A 17,650-nucleotide genomic window follows, 5' to 3' on the forward strand; every position below is an offset into this window, starting at 1 on the left:
AGCATTAATACGCTATTGTAGACTCAAATTTAAAGATTTTAGCAGTGAATGTACACTTGTGTTCATAAAAAAGTGGGACACTCTTTGTACACTGTAAACCTGCCTATAATCCTACTAATTTCAAAATAAAGTGGTACAAGCGTACTTTTTCTAAAGCATTTTAAGGTAGGCAATAATTTAGTAGACTAATAAGCTGTGGCATTTGGCATCTGACAGCAAAATCTGGTTTAGAAGGATTAGTATTACTGACAATATCTGACTTTTGCTGATTACTAACTTATTACTGATAATGTTAAGAAGACATCTAAAAACCAATTCATAGACCGATTTACACTACTAACGTCTAAAACGCGTGCCTTACTGATTTACGAACACAACAGTACGTACGATTTTAAGAATTCGTGAACGATTCCACAATCTGGGAGATATCTCAGAGGTAAAAATAATAATGTAGTTTGCTACATTACCAAGGCAAAAAGAAATTGAGTATTAGAGAGATTATTATATCTAGTAATTTCTATTGTAACTCTTTGTATAGATTGTCTCAAATTCGATGGTTTTACGAGGGATCTCCAAAACTAGCAAAATAGATGCGGTTTTCGCAAACCTGTGCTCGATTTGTGTGAAAGGAACGCTGGTGCAGTCGTACCTTCCACAGCTACCCTCGTTTCTGAGATATAGCGTGATTTTGAAAATATGACAATATTGGAACCCCCATTGTATCATCTTCTTCTTCTTCTTCTTCTTCTTCTTTCAGCAGCCGTTTTGCATCCACTCTTGGACATAGGCCTCCCCTTGCTGCTTCCATTCGGAGCGGTTCATTGCCATCTGGTGCCATTTTCTTCCCGCTATTTCTTTGATATTGGCGATCCATCGTTTCTGGGGACACCAGTACTTCTTTTATGTTACCTTCGTGCTTGTCCAGTTTTACCAAGTGATTTCAGCACTCTCATATTTTCTATTACGGACTCTATCATGCCTTATGTCTCTCCTTATACTCCTTTTAACTTGTATGTTAAGTTCTCTATAGTTAGGGTCACTTCTATGTGTGTTTCTTTTTATGTTTCTGGTTTCTTTTCTAATCTTACTGCATTTTGGTTTTTCGTTGACATTTTGTTGAAGCTCCAGAATTGTTGGAAATCTTTTTTGATGGATTAGTTTCTTCCCTTTCCGTTCCAAGGTTAATTTTGATTTTTGCTCTTACCAGTCTATGGTCACTATCTGTATTGAATCTATTTAATGCTGAAACATCGGTTATTATGTACCTTTTATTCGTTATTATAGTCAATTTTGTTTTTCGTTTTTGAGTCTGGGCTTCGCCATGTCCATCTTCATCTTCGGTTAGCTGGCTTTTTAAAAAAAGAGTTCATGCAGAAAAGGTTTTTTGTTCGGAGATAGTTAATTAACGTCTCACCTCTTTCGTTTAGGGCGCCTATCCCAAATTTTTCTCTGTATTATTTTCCCTGTATTATTAGAGAAGCAGAAAAGAAAATTTAAAGTAGAATCCAAATATCTAATCCGGTTATTTTGGAGTACATCGTTTTAGGATATGAACTAAACCTACTTTTTTTAAATGGGACACATTGCAGATAATGAATTAATGAATAATGAATTTCAGCATTTTTAAGCCACTTTAGTGTCGATTTCAGCATGACTCGTAAATCCTCTAAATTTGACCGAATTCGGAGGAGAGTCAAAACTCAAACAAATTATAACAGTTTCCGGGATGTTCTAGAAGACTCTCGAAGGTTTTAGAATGTTTCAGGTGACTCTAGAAAGTTTTGGCAAACAATAGAAGTTTCTTTCTGGAAGGTTTTCAAACGTTGCCAAAGGCTCTAGAACGTTGTGGCTAGTCCTAGAAGCTTTATCAAAATCTGGAAGGTTTTGAAATGTTGCCAAAAGCTCTAGAACGTTCTGACTAATTCTAGAAGCATCTGCTAAGCTTTGGAAGGTTTGGGAACGATGTCAGAACGTTCTGACTAGTTCTAAAAGTTTTATCAAAGATGAAATGTTGCATAAGGCTGTAGAACGTTCTGACAAGAACTGGAAAACTTTGAAACTTTGCAAAAAAGTGTAGAACGTTCTGGCAAGCTATAGAAGCTTCTTCAAAGATCTGAAAGGTTTCGGAACTTTGCAAAAGGCTTTAGAACGTTCTAATTAGTTCTACACCATTTACACATGAAGTTTAAAAAGCGTCAGTTGAATTGTAGAAACCATAAAATAGATTTCAGAAATATTACTTGTATTTAAGAAAATATCAGTTGGATTTCTGACACGGTCATTTGTAATTTGGAAAATTAAAGTCGCAATTCAGAAATTTTCATATGAACATTTATGGTGAAAGGTAATTGTGCTGTCATGTTTACAAAATATGCAAGGTGGAATGTACATTTTGTATTCAGTAATGACTTTCTCATAAATCACAAAATTATTTTTGTTGACGCTTTGTAACTCGTAATTGTTAATATAGAACAATAATTTATATATTTTAGAAACATAACAAAATTCTGAAATTAAAATAACTATTCTAAAATCCAACAGACCTTTCTCTCCTGAAATACTAAAAAGTTTTACAACTGACATTTTCTAAAGTAACATGTGTAAATGGTGTAGAAGCTTCATCAAAGATCTGGAAGGCTTTGAAATGTTGCAGAAAGTTCTAGAACTTAAATTTAGCGATTTTGAACGTTGCTTTCCAATTTAATCTTGTAGTGTTATATATTTTTGAAAAGGTAATCACCCTGTAGCTCAGAAACTGGGACACCTGTGGAAGATACGTCGTTCGTTTCTCAAAAATCGAGCACAAATTTGCGGAAACCGCATCGTTCTATCTTTACTAGTTTTGTAGATAACTACTCCGTAAAACCATCGAATTTGAGACATGTTATCGAGCTATCGTAGAACAATTCGTAAAAATTATAACTTTTGAGTAGATATAAGCATTATTCCATTTCAGCACATGCACAAAGTATCATAATAATAACTGAACATTAGGAAAACAGTGACGTAAAACCTTTACAACTACAATTGAACAAATTATAACTCAAGATTAAAATATATTGATATTTCAGTAAATAATGTTTTACAAAAGTTGTTTTTTTTTTGTCGAGGTTGTAAGTTATTAAGATTTGTGTGCTTTTATGTCATCAAACCAATTTTTTGACTGAAAAATATACGTTGAACACCTTTCAACGTATATTTTCTTTAAGATACAGTAATAGCATTAAAGACTAACCTGATGCTTCAACTATTTGATCATCTTTTCCTCAATAATAGTAATTCAATACTCAACAAAATAGTAAAAAAACTAAAATAACATTTTAATAAATTTCCATTCAAAGAACACAAATCACCACCGTGTTATAAAAAGAAGTATGAAGGTAACTGTTTCGCCACAAAAAGATATCAAGTTACTATTCTTGATCGGTTTAAGATGATACGCTACTGGCAGCCTGGAGGCGTGTAGAAACAATACGGCATCAAGATAAGAACGTTTATTGTAAGAAAAAAGGTAGTGTGCGCCTGACAGGGAATAAGATATCTGGCTGATAGGCATCATTATCTGGGGTGGCATATACGGACCGAACTACTGAACCTGTCACGTGACGTTTAAATCTACCGGGTACATCTTCATTTCGACCAGGGCAACGAATAGCTCTGTGAGGAAAGTCGGTGACCATATAACTTTGAAAGTTTCCTTTGTTTTAACTAAAACAGTGATAAATATATACGGAAAATCAAATTAAAGTATGATGACGTCAATGTCCAAGAAATTGGCATTGCTGCCATAGGGTGAGAACATTTGGCAACTTGGCAAGTTAGTTCAGCAACTCTATGAAAGACCAGTAGTAGGTAGTTTATTATTTCTATGCACAGCGGCATCTTCACGGTATGGAAATTTTAAAGAAACCCATTCAGAAATCAATTTTAATGCTCTTTCAAACCAATGAAAAAAGGATTTGGTGCTTCCAGAAAAACGATAGTGAGATAGTTGCTCATATTGTTCCGGTACACGTTTTTGACACACAATTTTCATTTACCCGTGGCGCCATCATGTGTCATGCATTAAATATTTTTTGATAAAAAAAATTATACTCCACTGACTCCTATTAAAATCAAAGTTTCTTTTTAAATTCTGCCTATCAAAATGACAGTGACGTTAACTTTCTTAACTTTTTACGTTAAGCCTTCTACCCTGACTGAAAATTTGTCAGTAAATTTATCACACGTCCTGTATAGTTATTATACAGGATGATCCAATTGTTAAAGATTGTTAAATCGTTTGGTTAAACAAAAGTTGTCCAATTTCATACTGTTAAAAAAACGTAATGTTAGAAAAAATAATATCTTGCATTTTATTTGGTTTTTGCAACTTGTACTACTTGAACTTAAATTAAAACCAACAGCTCTTTCAGTTACTGAGATAGTGACTAACCTCAATTTTTTAAATACGAAAAGAAGCCACAAGTCAGACCACGTATTCGAGCTGTACACTGCGTTCTTCTTTAAGACATGTTTGGCTTTTGAAATCAGTATTCTTTAAAAATTTCTGGAGAATAAACCAGCTCCATCATTCCAACATACACTTCCACTCTTCTTTTCTGACGCTTAAGAGACTCTACTATCTTCTGGTTCTCTAACCAATGTTTGGCTTTAAAATCCATCAGTCAGTGTTCTTTCAAAATTTCTGGGTAATAATCCAGCTCAATCATTCCAACACATTCTTTAACTCTTCTTTGCTGATGCTGAAGAGACTATTTATCTTTAAAATATGTTTTGCTTGTAAAATGAATTAGTGAGTCTTATTTCAAAATTTCTGGGCAATAAGCCAGCTCAATCATTCCACTCTTTTTTGTGACACTGAAGAAACTCTCTTTTTAAATAGGTTTGCTTTTTGAATTCACACAATCAGCCTTCTTTCAAAATTCCTCCCTCTCTTTCTCCTCACACTGAAGAAACTCTATTCTTTTTTAAAATATGATTGTTGTTGTTATGTTGTTCTTTCTAAATTTCTTGGCAATAAACCAACTTAATCAATTTCACACATTCTTTTAAACTTCTTTTCTGACGCTCTTGGTTGTCTTTTGTAATCAATGAAAAAATTTCGTTTTCTTATGTATACTCGTAGGTCGTTTAGATTTAGATTCGATACATTTTACCTATGTTTTAAGTATTATTAATTAATGTTTTGCAATTTGACCATTTTCAGTGCAAAACAATTATGCTTTTAAAGTAAAGTAGAAGTAAGAATATTATAACATTGTTTGGTTCGATATTTGTCAAAATTAACTTAATAAATTGTTTTCCTGCAAAACCCGTAAAGTTTGACAACGTTAACCGACGTTAACGACCCTACTACTCCATGCAACTTTGCCTTGCAAATCTTCTACCAGGATATAACCATACTTTACCAGGAAAAATTGGCCGGTAAACTACTAATAAATTACTGGTAAATTATAAATACTGTTTTTTTGACAGTTTAAATTTTGACACCGCTTGTCATTCTGGCTCTACCAAATTTTGTAGCGTCTTTACAGGTTATTTGATAGGAAATTTAATAAGGATTATAAAACTCTGCTTAAAACAGTCATTTTCTCACTGCAAGTGGGTTTTACAATCGATTTTGTCCCTGACTGTCCTTTCAAACTATGTTTCTGGCCGTTTAAACTTTGACACCGTTTTTCTCCCTGACTGTACCAAATTTTGTTTTGTTTTTTCATGTTATTGGATAAGAAATTTAATGAGGATTCCAACAATGTGCTTAAATCAGTCAATTTCTAACTCCAAGTGGGTTTGACAAGCAATCTTGTCTCTGACTGTCAAACTGTGCTCAAAAGATGCAAAAATCAAGGTTTAGTAAAGTTTTTTTGCAGTATTCGAAACACAACGTGTTTTTCAGATTTATTACAGTGGTCACGTGACTGCCTAGCTAAATTATCCTGCAAAAACCACGTGATATCTGTCACTAATGTCAAAATTTTGCCTAGAATTTGCAAGAATTACAGTTTAACACAGTTTTCTTACAGTTTCCGAAAAAAGGCATGTTTCTGAGATTTATGACAGTTATTTTGACAATTGTCAGTTTGTCAATGTAAATTACAAATTATTTAAACAATAATATCTATGTTAGTAATACATAATTAGCGTCATTTTTTTAATTTCAAAAACGTATTATTTGTCCTAATTTACACATGAGGTAATCAAGAAAAGTGACAAAAAGCTGAAAATGTTATTTTTTTGTAAGAAAGCATCATTAGTAAAAATTAATAAAACATTTCAAAAGCTGTTAAGGTGGGAAATGTCAAATTCAGACTACACTGGATTTAATACTGCATAACTTGGTTATTTGAGATTTTCACTAAAGATACTGTCAAAAGAGGATTTTAAAATGGTAACTAATTTTGACAACAAAAGTGTCTAAGAATGCTAACTTGTCATCGGATTTAATAGATTTTATCTATATTAACCAAACTTGTAACTTTTACAGTTTACGAGGTGGCAATTTCAGTATAAAGGTGGAGAGTTTATGAAAAATTAGTGTAGAGAGTACTCATGGTACGCCATTTAAAACAAATCTAATTTAAAACAAGTGAAATTCTTATCAATAAGTAGTAGATTTATAAGAAAAATTAAAAAAATTATTTGTCCAAACTAAAATAAATCGAACTGTTTTATTTTTTTCTTAAATTACGTAAATACACGTAGAAGTGATATTGAGGGCGTGTATTTTCACCTTCAATCCAATTAATTAAATTGGAAAGGATAATATACAACTCATCTTGATCAAGCGTATTCTCGACAAAACAGTACGAATTTTTAATTTGTGTATATTAAAGCCAAACTCGTTTACCTTCATTTTCCTTCTATTGCATTATAATACGGTATGGTTTAATTGTTTTTTTAATTAGCCATCACTTAAATTAACACCCACGAGTGCAAAATAAAATTGGCGGGTACCAAAAAAAAAAAAAAAGTTAAATACTCGTCTGTACTAATGGAATCAATAAATTGATGACAGAGACAAATATCGGTATTAAGGTTAAGTATGTACGCTACATTAACATTATATTAACGTTAAAGAATTTCAGATTTTAAAGTGGAAACCGGCAAATATTTCTTAGAAAACATTTATCGTAATTTAATACTTATAGTAGGTAATCGAACCAGTTATTGAACTATAAAAACGAACTTAAAGCGTTGGAGTGTTTAAGTTCAAATTAGAGAAGGTAATTTTCAGTTCCCAGTCTTGGACAATAATTATGTTTTTCATATACAAGCGTTAATTTTCACGTCATAACAATTATTGCTGGAAAGCGATTAACGCGTTTAACAACGAAAATCAATTAGATATACCTCTTGACTCCATTAGTTTAAGACGTTTCATATGGGTGTGTCACGTTTCTTGTGTTGAAGAAAAGCAGTGAAATCGGAATGTGTCAGGTCTGTTATTTTTAAATTTAACAATAAAAATTTTTGGCTTTTGTTTCCTAAATGTGGTTGAATTCCAGCTTCTTTGATGTTGATCACACCCGGTCTTTTGAAATTCAATCTGTGGAAATATTTTTGGATACATACATATCAGATATTAGTTAACTCTAAATGTCCAAAATTAAAGCAAAATCTGTCAATGATTGACGGCTATTTTTGTGTGGGCCATGACGATGACAATGGCCCTCGTAACAATAATGTTGTTTAAAATGCCGACACGATAGACACGTGGGGTCGGAATGTGTTGAATTGAAAAAGAAAACACCTTTGAATAATTCGTCACCTAATAATTTCGGTCTTAGTTGCAGTTGTTAGCATAACCAATCAGAAAAACAGCCTAAAGATGTCATTTAAAAATGTAGGCTCGCGCCTACCGGGGAGGTATTTTAATTTGTTTATGTAATTGCTAACGATGCTAATGATGTTGGCCTCGTTATGCGTAATTCGTTTCGGGGGACCCTCCTCTGTCTCCTAATTCAAAACGCAAACACTCGACAATTTATTTGAATACCAACTAAACAAAAAGCCAAGAGACGTCGTTTGCTGTGCATAAGTGGACCTTTTGAATGAGACGTTTAAGGATGTTCATTTCAGTTTAACCAGGTAAGGCTATACAAAAAATCAAACTAAATTAAGATGACGTCATTTCAAATAAAAAAATACATTACTTGAATAAAAGTGGACTACAATTATTATTAGTTGCTGCGTTACTAAGAATGAGCTTAAACAACACAGCTATATCCAATAATACAGAGCGTGTCTCAAATTGGTTCCCTTTAGAAACTAAATAATACCATCATCGCGTTTTCAAAAAATAAGCGCTTTAGGAATACATTTAAAATATTTTCGTGATTCTAGCGTTGCCGCATCTACATGAAATCAGTTGCAACAACGGATTTCTGTTTAACAACCCTAGTAACTGATGCTATTTCTTGATTCTGTTGACTAACCTAAGGAGTTTTTGCTTTAATCAGTTTTTCTCTAAGTATTGTCGTTTTCGAGATATTTACTATTAAACATTGTAATTTTCACTATTTGGAAGGCTGTAGCAGGCGAACGGTTGAAGATAAAGCAAAACGGTTTTCATGTTCCTATCTTACTTATTTGAGTTCTATTTTTTTATGGTATTTCCAAGATTTAAAAAAAATAAATTTTAAAATTTTTATTTGCTTTTTGGAAAATGTTTAATATACCTTTACATATTTTACATACTTATATTTGGTGTGAACGTTGTACAGGGACGACAAAAAAGATTTATCTAAATAAACTTGAATTAGATGCTACAGGGCGTTGATTTTTTTACTTTGACTAATTCAACTTAAGGAATCTCCACTTTTTTAAATGGAACACCCTGTGCATTATTTTATCATCACTATTTGGTCGTCTAAAAATCCAATATGGCGCCTATAAGAAAAAATAAAGTTCATGATGACTGCCAAAAAACGAAACGTCGGACGGCAAATATGAATCCATCATCGAATAGCTGGGAAAAAGTGGCAATGAAAAGAAGCTTTTAGTTTTGGGATATCTCTTCAAATAAGGTTAGAAATAAATAAAAACTAAAAACTAAAACTAATTTTCAGTTTTTTTCGGATATTTTCAGAAGTACGTACTCGGAAGAACGAAATTTTTATATTAATAAATTTTTAAAACTTAAAGCTTTAAATTGCGCAACTTAGCTCCAATTTAAACTTTCTCGTATCTCTTATAGTTTCCGAAATCCCAATGGTGAGGATCGAATTTGAATTACCCTGTATAGCTGCAATGTTTGATATGTTCGAAAAGTTCATTATTGTTTTTTCTGTCAAACTGAGCGCAAAAATCGCATTCAAAACATTTACCGATTTATTACAATGTTACGTCATCCCATTTGATTTTCACCATACTGCCAGTTCTACGTATAGTTTATTAAACCCAAAGTCGGTTGTCTTGATTGACATAACTAAAACAACATTGCCATAATAACTAAAGGTTAAATATCAATTATGTCCGCATCACATTCAGGGTAAAGCTTAAATTAAGTTGACGCTTTCATCGCAAAATCCACGTATAATATAAATTGACATCCCATTCTTGGCCCATAACGCGGATATGGCAGCTATTAGTTTCCAAAGACTTTATATATTGCCTAGATCCACTTTACTGCTAAAAGCTTGTTTTGCTGCAACGAAAACTCAATTACTGGAAAACTTTCCGATAAAACTGATTTTGCTTCGTGGCAGCCAATTTTGTTTTTAAGCCTTACAAGTTTTGACGTCATAGATGTGAGGTTTGACGTTGTTATAACCTAGTACGGTTGACTTATTAGTCTTTATCAAGGCTCGATTGCACCGTTACCCTAAATGTTGATTAAATATTTAGAGTTGGGTAGTGGCATGCAAATGCCATAGAGCTAATCAGTGATTAGATTTTAAACGTTGTTTAGAGGAATGGAGCAAACGGCAACAAGTGTCACAATTATGAGGCGTTGGCATGGAGCAGAGGACAAAACTAGTGAAAACCAAGAAAAGTACAATTGAGTTATTATTGAGATTAAACAGCAACATGTTCTGTGTAAGTTTACTAGTACAGAAGACCTTTAGATTCACTCCTTCCTACCTAACTTTTAACACACTTACTTCGAAAAAATCAATGTAAAACTTCCCTATCTATTAATGAGACAATTTTGGTAAGTAAAGACCGGAAAGGTTATTCCCACAATATTAGCCGTTTATAGTATTGAGCTAAGTAAATACAATATCAAATACATAAGCATTTGCTCTTAACTGCAAAATTACAGAAAGTTAGATCCAGACAACAGTGACACAAATCGAATTCTGTCAAAGCCTAGGAACAAGAAATGCATTGTGTGCAATTAATCTGTCACAAAATGACTATAATGAACGCAAAATGTATATAGGGTTACATATTGGTGCTTCCTGCTATAAGCAAATTTCAACTTTATCTGAAGTTTTTGTATCTAAGACACTGTACTCATCTGAATATTCCGTCTATGCGTGTGGTTCGACAAATCGGAAATCGCATGGTCGATTTTACGTTTTAACACGATTATTTCCTTCCTATCTATTTTGACCAATCGCTATCAAGAATTAGTATAACAATAGTATATTACACACCGAGGTGGGAAGAGTTTCATTACTGTCGAGAGATTAGTTAGAAAGCCGAGACGCGAAGCGTCGAGGTTTAGCTAGGATCTCGAGACAGGAATGAAACTTCCTACCGAGGTTTGTATACTATTTTATTTACAACCATCATATTTCTATCAAAATTTACAAATCATTGTTTCATTCTGAACATATCTAGAATATTACATTTAACAAAAAACTACCAAGCAGGCATTTTTCTCAGAATAATCAATCAGGTATATTGTTACCGTAGCTATGTGGTAAACAACTCACCAATATAAATAAATGTCAGAAAAAGTTAGATCGATATTCATTTCCGGATTAATAAATTGAGAAAAATGTCCTCCGGTGAAGAATTGACGTGTACCCCGCCAGAAATACGCAGCACACGGCTTGGTGCCAGACAAAAATAAGCATCGCTACCTAAAAGCTATTGAATTATATAGGAAGTGGTGCGAAGAAAAAAAATCTGAAGAATACCAGTTCCGAAAGTGTACTCTTAGCATATTTTGGAGAACAATCCAGACAAAAGAAACCGTCCACTTTGTGGGCAATGTACAGTATAATACGAACGATGCTACAAATTGAAGAAAAAACTGATATTTCAAAACATGGGAAACTGCTGGCCTTTCTAAAACGTCAAAATATAGAGGATTTTTTAAACAAAGCTCCAAATAATCTTCTACCGATAATGGTAAGATATTTGTGATCTTTAAATAGGTATTTTAAAAAAATAGTGTTTGAGCTTATAGAATTGCACAGTTATTATGGTATTATATTATTCTTATTGTTTTAGGTCGCATTAATAATAGGTGTATCTGGAGCTTGTCGGACGGACGAATTAGTGAAAATAAAAATGTTGGATGTTACTTTTTTTGAAGAAAAAATTTCGGTTGAGATTCCAGATTCCAAAACACATACAAGTAGATCATTTCTCATTACTGATCCAATATGGGTGAAGATCGTTCGAGACTACATAAATTTGAGAGAAAACATAGAAATCGATAGACTTTTTGTTCAGCTTAGAGGAGGAATAGAAAGAAATCAACCAATTGGGCACAATACAATAGCTAATTATTCCCAAAAAATTGCTACTTTTTTGAATTTAGAGAACTCGAAAGGCTTTACAGGCCAACGTCTAAGAAGAACCGCCGCTACGTTACTTGCCAACAGTGGAGCAAATGTACTCCAATTAAAAAGGCTGGGAGGATGGAAATCTAGTACTGTGGCAGAAGGTTATGTGGATAGCCCAATGGAGAATAAAACCAAAACTGCCGTTATGCTGTCCCAACGTGCCATGTCTTCTGAAGCTGTTGCAAGTAGTTCACAAACCTCAGTCATTCAGCAGCAAATTAATTTGTCGACCAAAGAGACAACTGTTGGAGACGCCAGTGCTGGTACTGGCCTAAATATTTCTATAAACACTTATAATAATTCAAATGTAACCATTAATTTCAATAAGTAGTTTGTTTTAGTTTAGATCATGTTAATTTTAGTATTGTAATGTATTATAGGCATTATAACCATTAGAATGCATACAATTCGAGTTGTAATCCAGGACATTTTTCTCAATTTATTATTTGCGAACTGAATATCGATCCGACTTTATCTGACATTAAAAAATTTTGATTCAATCATCATTTTTTTTTTTTCAAAAATATTAACAATCACACAATTTTAGAGGGCGGGAAATGAGGGCGGGAAGTGAGGGCGGGAAGTAGAGGTGCGCAATATGATACTTCCTAACCTCCAATAACGTTAGTAATGACAGCATTACATATATGGTTGTAAATAAATGTAAATTTTAAGTGGAAAAATCACTTGTCAACAACTGTCAACTTAGCTGTCAGCAGTTTTTCCGGAAAAAAAATCGAAAAAATTGCACACTCCTCACAACAACATAAAGAATAGTATTACCCTTTCTAGCTTGAAAGTTATTGTTCTTATTAATTATTGTTCTTATTGTTTTAATTAAAATAAAATGTTTATTTAACTCAGGAAATAATCTTACCAAATATCCCTCGTGCATCTAATTTTTCCTGTGGAAAAATTGGAATACTCGTTTCTAAGTAATTTGTTTTAACAAATAGCATGAGCGAGAGTGGTTTTAAAAATCATCCGAGTCGAAGACGAGGATTTTCCGAGTTTTCCGGAAAAATTAAATGCACTAGGGATATTAGCCCCGAAACTTGCGCAGTGTCAGTGTAATAGCAAATGTTTTTGAGTCAAAAGTCTACCCTAATTATTGTAGCTGCAATTAGCATACAATCCCACCCAGCCTCTAAATGGTGTAATAGTCTCTACACGGTTAGTGTTAGTATGTTAATTAACTTTTGGTTCTTGTGGTCTATTTGTTGATATCAATTTCATGATTTATTGATTAGTTTGCCGTTCCCACAGAGCTTATCACAAGAAAAAGATCTTCTTCTTCTTCGTCTGACTAGGATTGCTCCTGTTTGTCTGCCTCTCAGTTTCTGTTGTTATTGTTGTCAGTAGGTTGTCCGTCCATCTTTTCTTTGGTCTTTCTGTTGGTCTTTTGTTGTAAGGTTTATTATTTTTGCACATGTTAGCTAATCTGTAAGGTGCCAGTCTATGCTCCCGTTGTGTTACATATGCTCTTATTTGTTTGTCTGTCCCTAAGTGTTATACCGTTTATTGTTCTTAGAGTCTTTATTTCTACGTTGCTCATTATCTGTTTTGCTCTCGTTTCCTCAACTCGAGTTTCTGCCGCGTAGGTTAGAATAATCGGTCGCACAGTTGTTTTACTCCCATTTTGCTCTCTGTGGTCTGTGTTTATTCGTCCATACGGTTTCTCTCAAGCATCCGCTAACTTTTGTTGCTTTCATTGCCTGTCTGTTTGACTCTGTCGTTATGTTCCTGTCGCTGATGATATCAATTCCAAGATAAGTAAATGTCATGCTGCTGCTACTGCCGTCCACGTCCAGTTTTACTAGTCAGTCAGTCAGTCTTTACTAATCACCATACATTTCATTGTCCGCCACCAGTAGTGCGTCGTCCGCATAGCATATACTATATTGAGTTTGTGAGGTCTCATTCTATATCCTTCTTTACTTCGTCTGTTATTTTATCCATTATTACATTGAACAGTAAAGAGCTGGGCGAGTCTCCCAGCCGTATATCTCCATTTACAAGTATGGGTTTTGTATCTCCCTTTCCAAAAACCAAATTCAACAAATTTACTGAGGCAGTTCCAATTTGTTTTCATTTTTCCTTGGTACTTTATTCAATATGAATTTGCTTTTTGCCGACATAAATCAAAGTTTAACTTAAATCAGATATTAACCCAAGTCATTGACAAAGTTCGATATCAATTTGTAAGAACGTTAATAAGCAGAATACTAAACCTCAGACACATAATATTAGACTTCTACTATGTTCAAAAAGCAACATCGATTAATAATCGGAGGTACGCTGACGACTTCTTGGAACAAAGGAACCTAAGCTACAAACGGTTACTAAAAAAAGTGTCGCTGTTATAGCGAAAAATATGAACTATGTCAATAAAAACAACGCAAAGCAATCTAGAGCTCTTTGTCAAAAAAATGCCAACCAGCAGGAAAGGAAAATCCGAAGCACAATTCTTTTTGAAGCCAATACAAACAGAATTGAAGAAGCTAGACTACATTTACAAAAATAAAGATACATTTATGTTGCCAAAATACGTAATACGCGTAGATATATGATACGCAAAATAAGTAATGAGATGAAAGCGTAAGAAAAATAAAATAATCACAATCAGAGAAAAATGTGTAGATGGCACCTGGAGCAGTTCTTTTTCAGCTCGTTTAGGTATATCAAAACGTATAAAATAACTTCTTCTGCATTTTGAATGTAATAATGACTTTCTTCTACATGCTATATTAATTCTTACTGGAGTTGACTAAAAAGAAGACTGAAAAGTTCACGATACTGTTGTAATGTTTCACTCCCATATATACGTTGGCCCTGAAGCCAATAATAATAAGCATCTCGATCGGCTACCTGTTATAATTTAATTTCCATTTAAACAACTACTTATTCGTACATCAATAATCTTTATACTGCTTCAGGCTCTTACGCCTCTTTTCATCAACCGCTCGTTTGAACTCCAACAAAAAATATCTTTTTTCAAAATTATTATTGCGGACAGATATCAACTGGCCCACCGAGTAGTGATGTTTATTGCGATGTTATTTATTTAAATGTCATAACTGTTTATTGTAAATTTACATCCTTATCCAATGAGCCTGATAAATGTTTATTCTATCGACCAAGGCAACCGTGAAACATTATTATCACAGTTTAGAGTCAAACCTTGTTAGCATATCGCCCAGAATTATCGACTCATATTGATTTCATAGAGACGGCTACGTTCGCAATTTAATAGTAGTCACATCAAACAAGAACCTCATTAGTGTAACTGAAAGCTGAACATTCTGTTTACAATGATTTACATGTTGTTTCAAATTTTCAAAACAACCCGGTCACATAAATTTTGCTTAAATACTTGAACGTACTTTGGCCACCACAGTGTGAGAATAATCACTGACTTTACCTCGTTTTCCTTCATTGCACCGCAACGACTGGTGTGTAATTGAATAAAACGAGTATGATTTAGGGATTTACGCCTGCTAAAACGTTCGAGAAACGTAATAACTGGTATTATAAGGCGATAGCTTGGAAACGTAGAATGTGCGAAATCTGTCGATCTTTATCGGTTTTGAGTTAAGCTTCTGTTACTGAAGATACACTTGTGTTCACATATACCAAGATCACAAGATTCTGTAAATTCAACTGGTACGTGAAAGTACAAATTTAATTAGAAGGAATATGAAGAAGAACTTTGCCTCATTTGGCGGCGCGCAAAACTGCAACCAAATTGAGACCTGAAGAAAAATGTGAAGCCTCTTCAAACCATTTAGTAGCTGTCAATTCTGCACGAGACTGCAATTTGTCGGTTTTAATCTCCGATGCGTCTTGACGCCATTGACTGTCATGTCACAATTAATAACAGTGAGTTAAACATCGAAAAATCAGATATGATTTGTGTCGATAGCACACTCGAAGAATCTTACAGACGGCCGTTTTATTTTCGGACCCCTACGGCTTACTTTTACCTGCACCTTTTGTGTGTGGACTTTTTATTTTATACATTAACTTAATGATAATTCTTAAAGTGGCATAGTTATAAGGCACACATAACGGTTTTTCCGCTAAAAATGTTCTCGAACTTACGGGAAAGACTTTTGTGATTGAATTATTAGTTCTTTCCAATTACTTGAACATGAAGAAAAAATAGTCGTAGTTGAAAGTGTCAAGGTAGAATCAAATATTGAGTATTATAAGCACTGTCTCAGAAAGACCTAACCTAACCTAACAGCGTAAAAAGAAATGCACTCCATCTGAACAATATTTGGTTTTGTTTTGGTTTCTTAAACACAACATTAAAATTCGTTATAATTTAGCCATCGTAATTATTGAAATGACAATTTTTCGAAAAACAGCAATTGGATTCGCACGTAATAATTTCTGAGCTAAAATCGATGATACTGTGGCGGTATCACTTTCTGAACGACTTGGAAGTTGCTGCTGCTCCAGATGTTGAACATAAGTCAAACCAGGTTATTCTAGCTGCAGTACATACTTGACTCTTGCAAAAGTGTAGGGCAGATTGGAAAAGAAAGTGGTCTTAGCAGTTTATTGACATTTGCAAAAAAAGATTTTAAAAATTATAAAAATTAATATTATCTGAAATTCTTACCTATTGACCTTTCACGAAGTCTTCAGTATATTTGTAGCAATTAGTCAATTTCTTCTAAACACACCTCCAATCTCCAATAAATTCTCCTTCAATCCTATCTTACCTAACGTTTGTATCTACTTCAATATAAATAATGTAGGTACACATTGCTTATTCTCTAATATAAATCAAACATATTTCAAGATGGCTAAATATGAAGCCAAACCTCTAAAATAACTACAAGAACCAAATGGAACTATTATAATAATATTAGGTACAATAAATTAATAACGGGTAATAAAAATAGTAAAAAAAATCTTAAAACAACAAAATATTAGGTTAAAAACGATGTACCAGAAATTAGTGTTAAGCTTAGGCGCAATTTTGCTGCAAATTAATGAGCATGGCAAAATATCAGAATATGTTGACGGTTTGTTAGAAGAAATTGTATCACTGATGAATGCTCGTTCTTATTGATAAGTTCCAAACAACGATTTTTTGACAAACGTCTCACCATCAACATAATTAGATTAGAGATTTATAACTAGCTTTTCATAAAGTGTAGTTAAGTTTTATTTTTTGTATTTGTGTATTAGAGGTGGCAATTCAAAATTAACAAACTGAATGAACCCCACAAGGTACGAGTGAAATCACCTGACCTGTCGTATTTCCGTTAAGAATTGGTCACGTGAAAGTTAAGCATTTGTGGATTTTGAATTTCGTATTTTGGTTCTCCTGGCATATTTAAAACTAGTGATACACCCAAGTTTAGGGCAATACCAGTTGCATTACTTGTTCCAGTTTCTGTTATGTATGGAGGTTAACATTGCTTAATATAAATAATATTAAAATGTTTGATAAAATACTGAGGAGGGGGGAAAATAAAGGCAAAATACAAGCTTTAACTGCTAAAAACAAGTTTAAACTGCCAATAATTTAATCCCACTAATTGCTGCAGTTAAGCCAAAATTCTTAACCTCAAAAGTTCAAAAATGGTTTTCTTTCTGTCACAGGTTTGTTTAAAGCAAATTTTTCCATATCATGATATATTAAAAACACACAATACAAAATGGATGTGATGGAGGAAGTCCTTATTGAAGATGATTTGACCATTCTGGATATATTGGAGTTTAGGTTTCCAAAAAAGACTTATAACTTACACACACTTTACATTATATCGACAATTTTTAGTGAGAAAGCCTAGTGTGCTAGCGGAAATAGACTTGAATAATGCCTCTTATTGGTAAAGATATTTTTTTAATTTTTACTGGCATTCATAACAAATAATCAAAAATCA

General features: G+C 33.3%; 2 protein-coding genes across 3 annotated transcripts in view; one reads left to right on the forward strand and one right to left on the reverse strand.

Annotated features, from left to right (window-relative positions):
* Window positions 1-17,650, reverse strand: part of LOC145725371 (RNA/RNP complex-1-interacting phosphatase) — an 89,374-nt gene that overhangs the window by 61,899 nt on the left and 9,825 nt on the right. The window lies entirely within an intron of this gene.
* LOC145725372 (uncharacterized) lies at window positions 10,824-12,248 on the forward strand. The gene is made up of 2 exons (XM_081974113.1): window positions 10,824-11,307; window positions 11,410-12,248. The coding sequence occupies exons 1-2, from the start codon at window positions 11,167-11,169 to the stop codon at window positions 12,076-12,078; spliced, it is 810 nt and encodes a 269-aa protein (XP_081830239.1). The 5' UTR covers window positions 10,824-11,166; the 3' UTR covers window positions 12,079-12,248.

This window comes from Ips typographus, linkage group LG2 (genome assembly GCF_016097725.1).
Source record: "Ips typographus isolate SLU linkage group LG2, UJ_Ityp_2.0, whole genome shotgun sequence".
Lineage (NCBI taxonomy): Eukaryota > Metazoa > Arthropoda > Insecta > Coleoptera > Curculionidae > Ips > Ips typographus.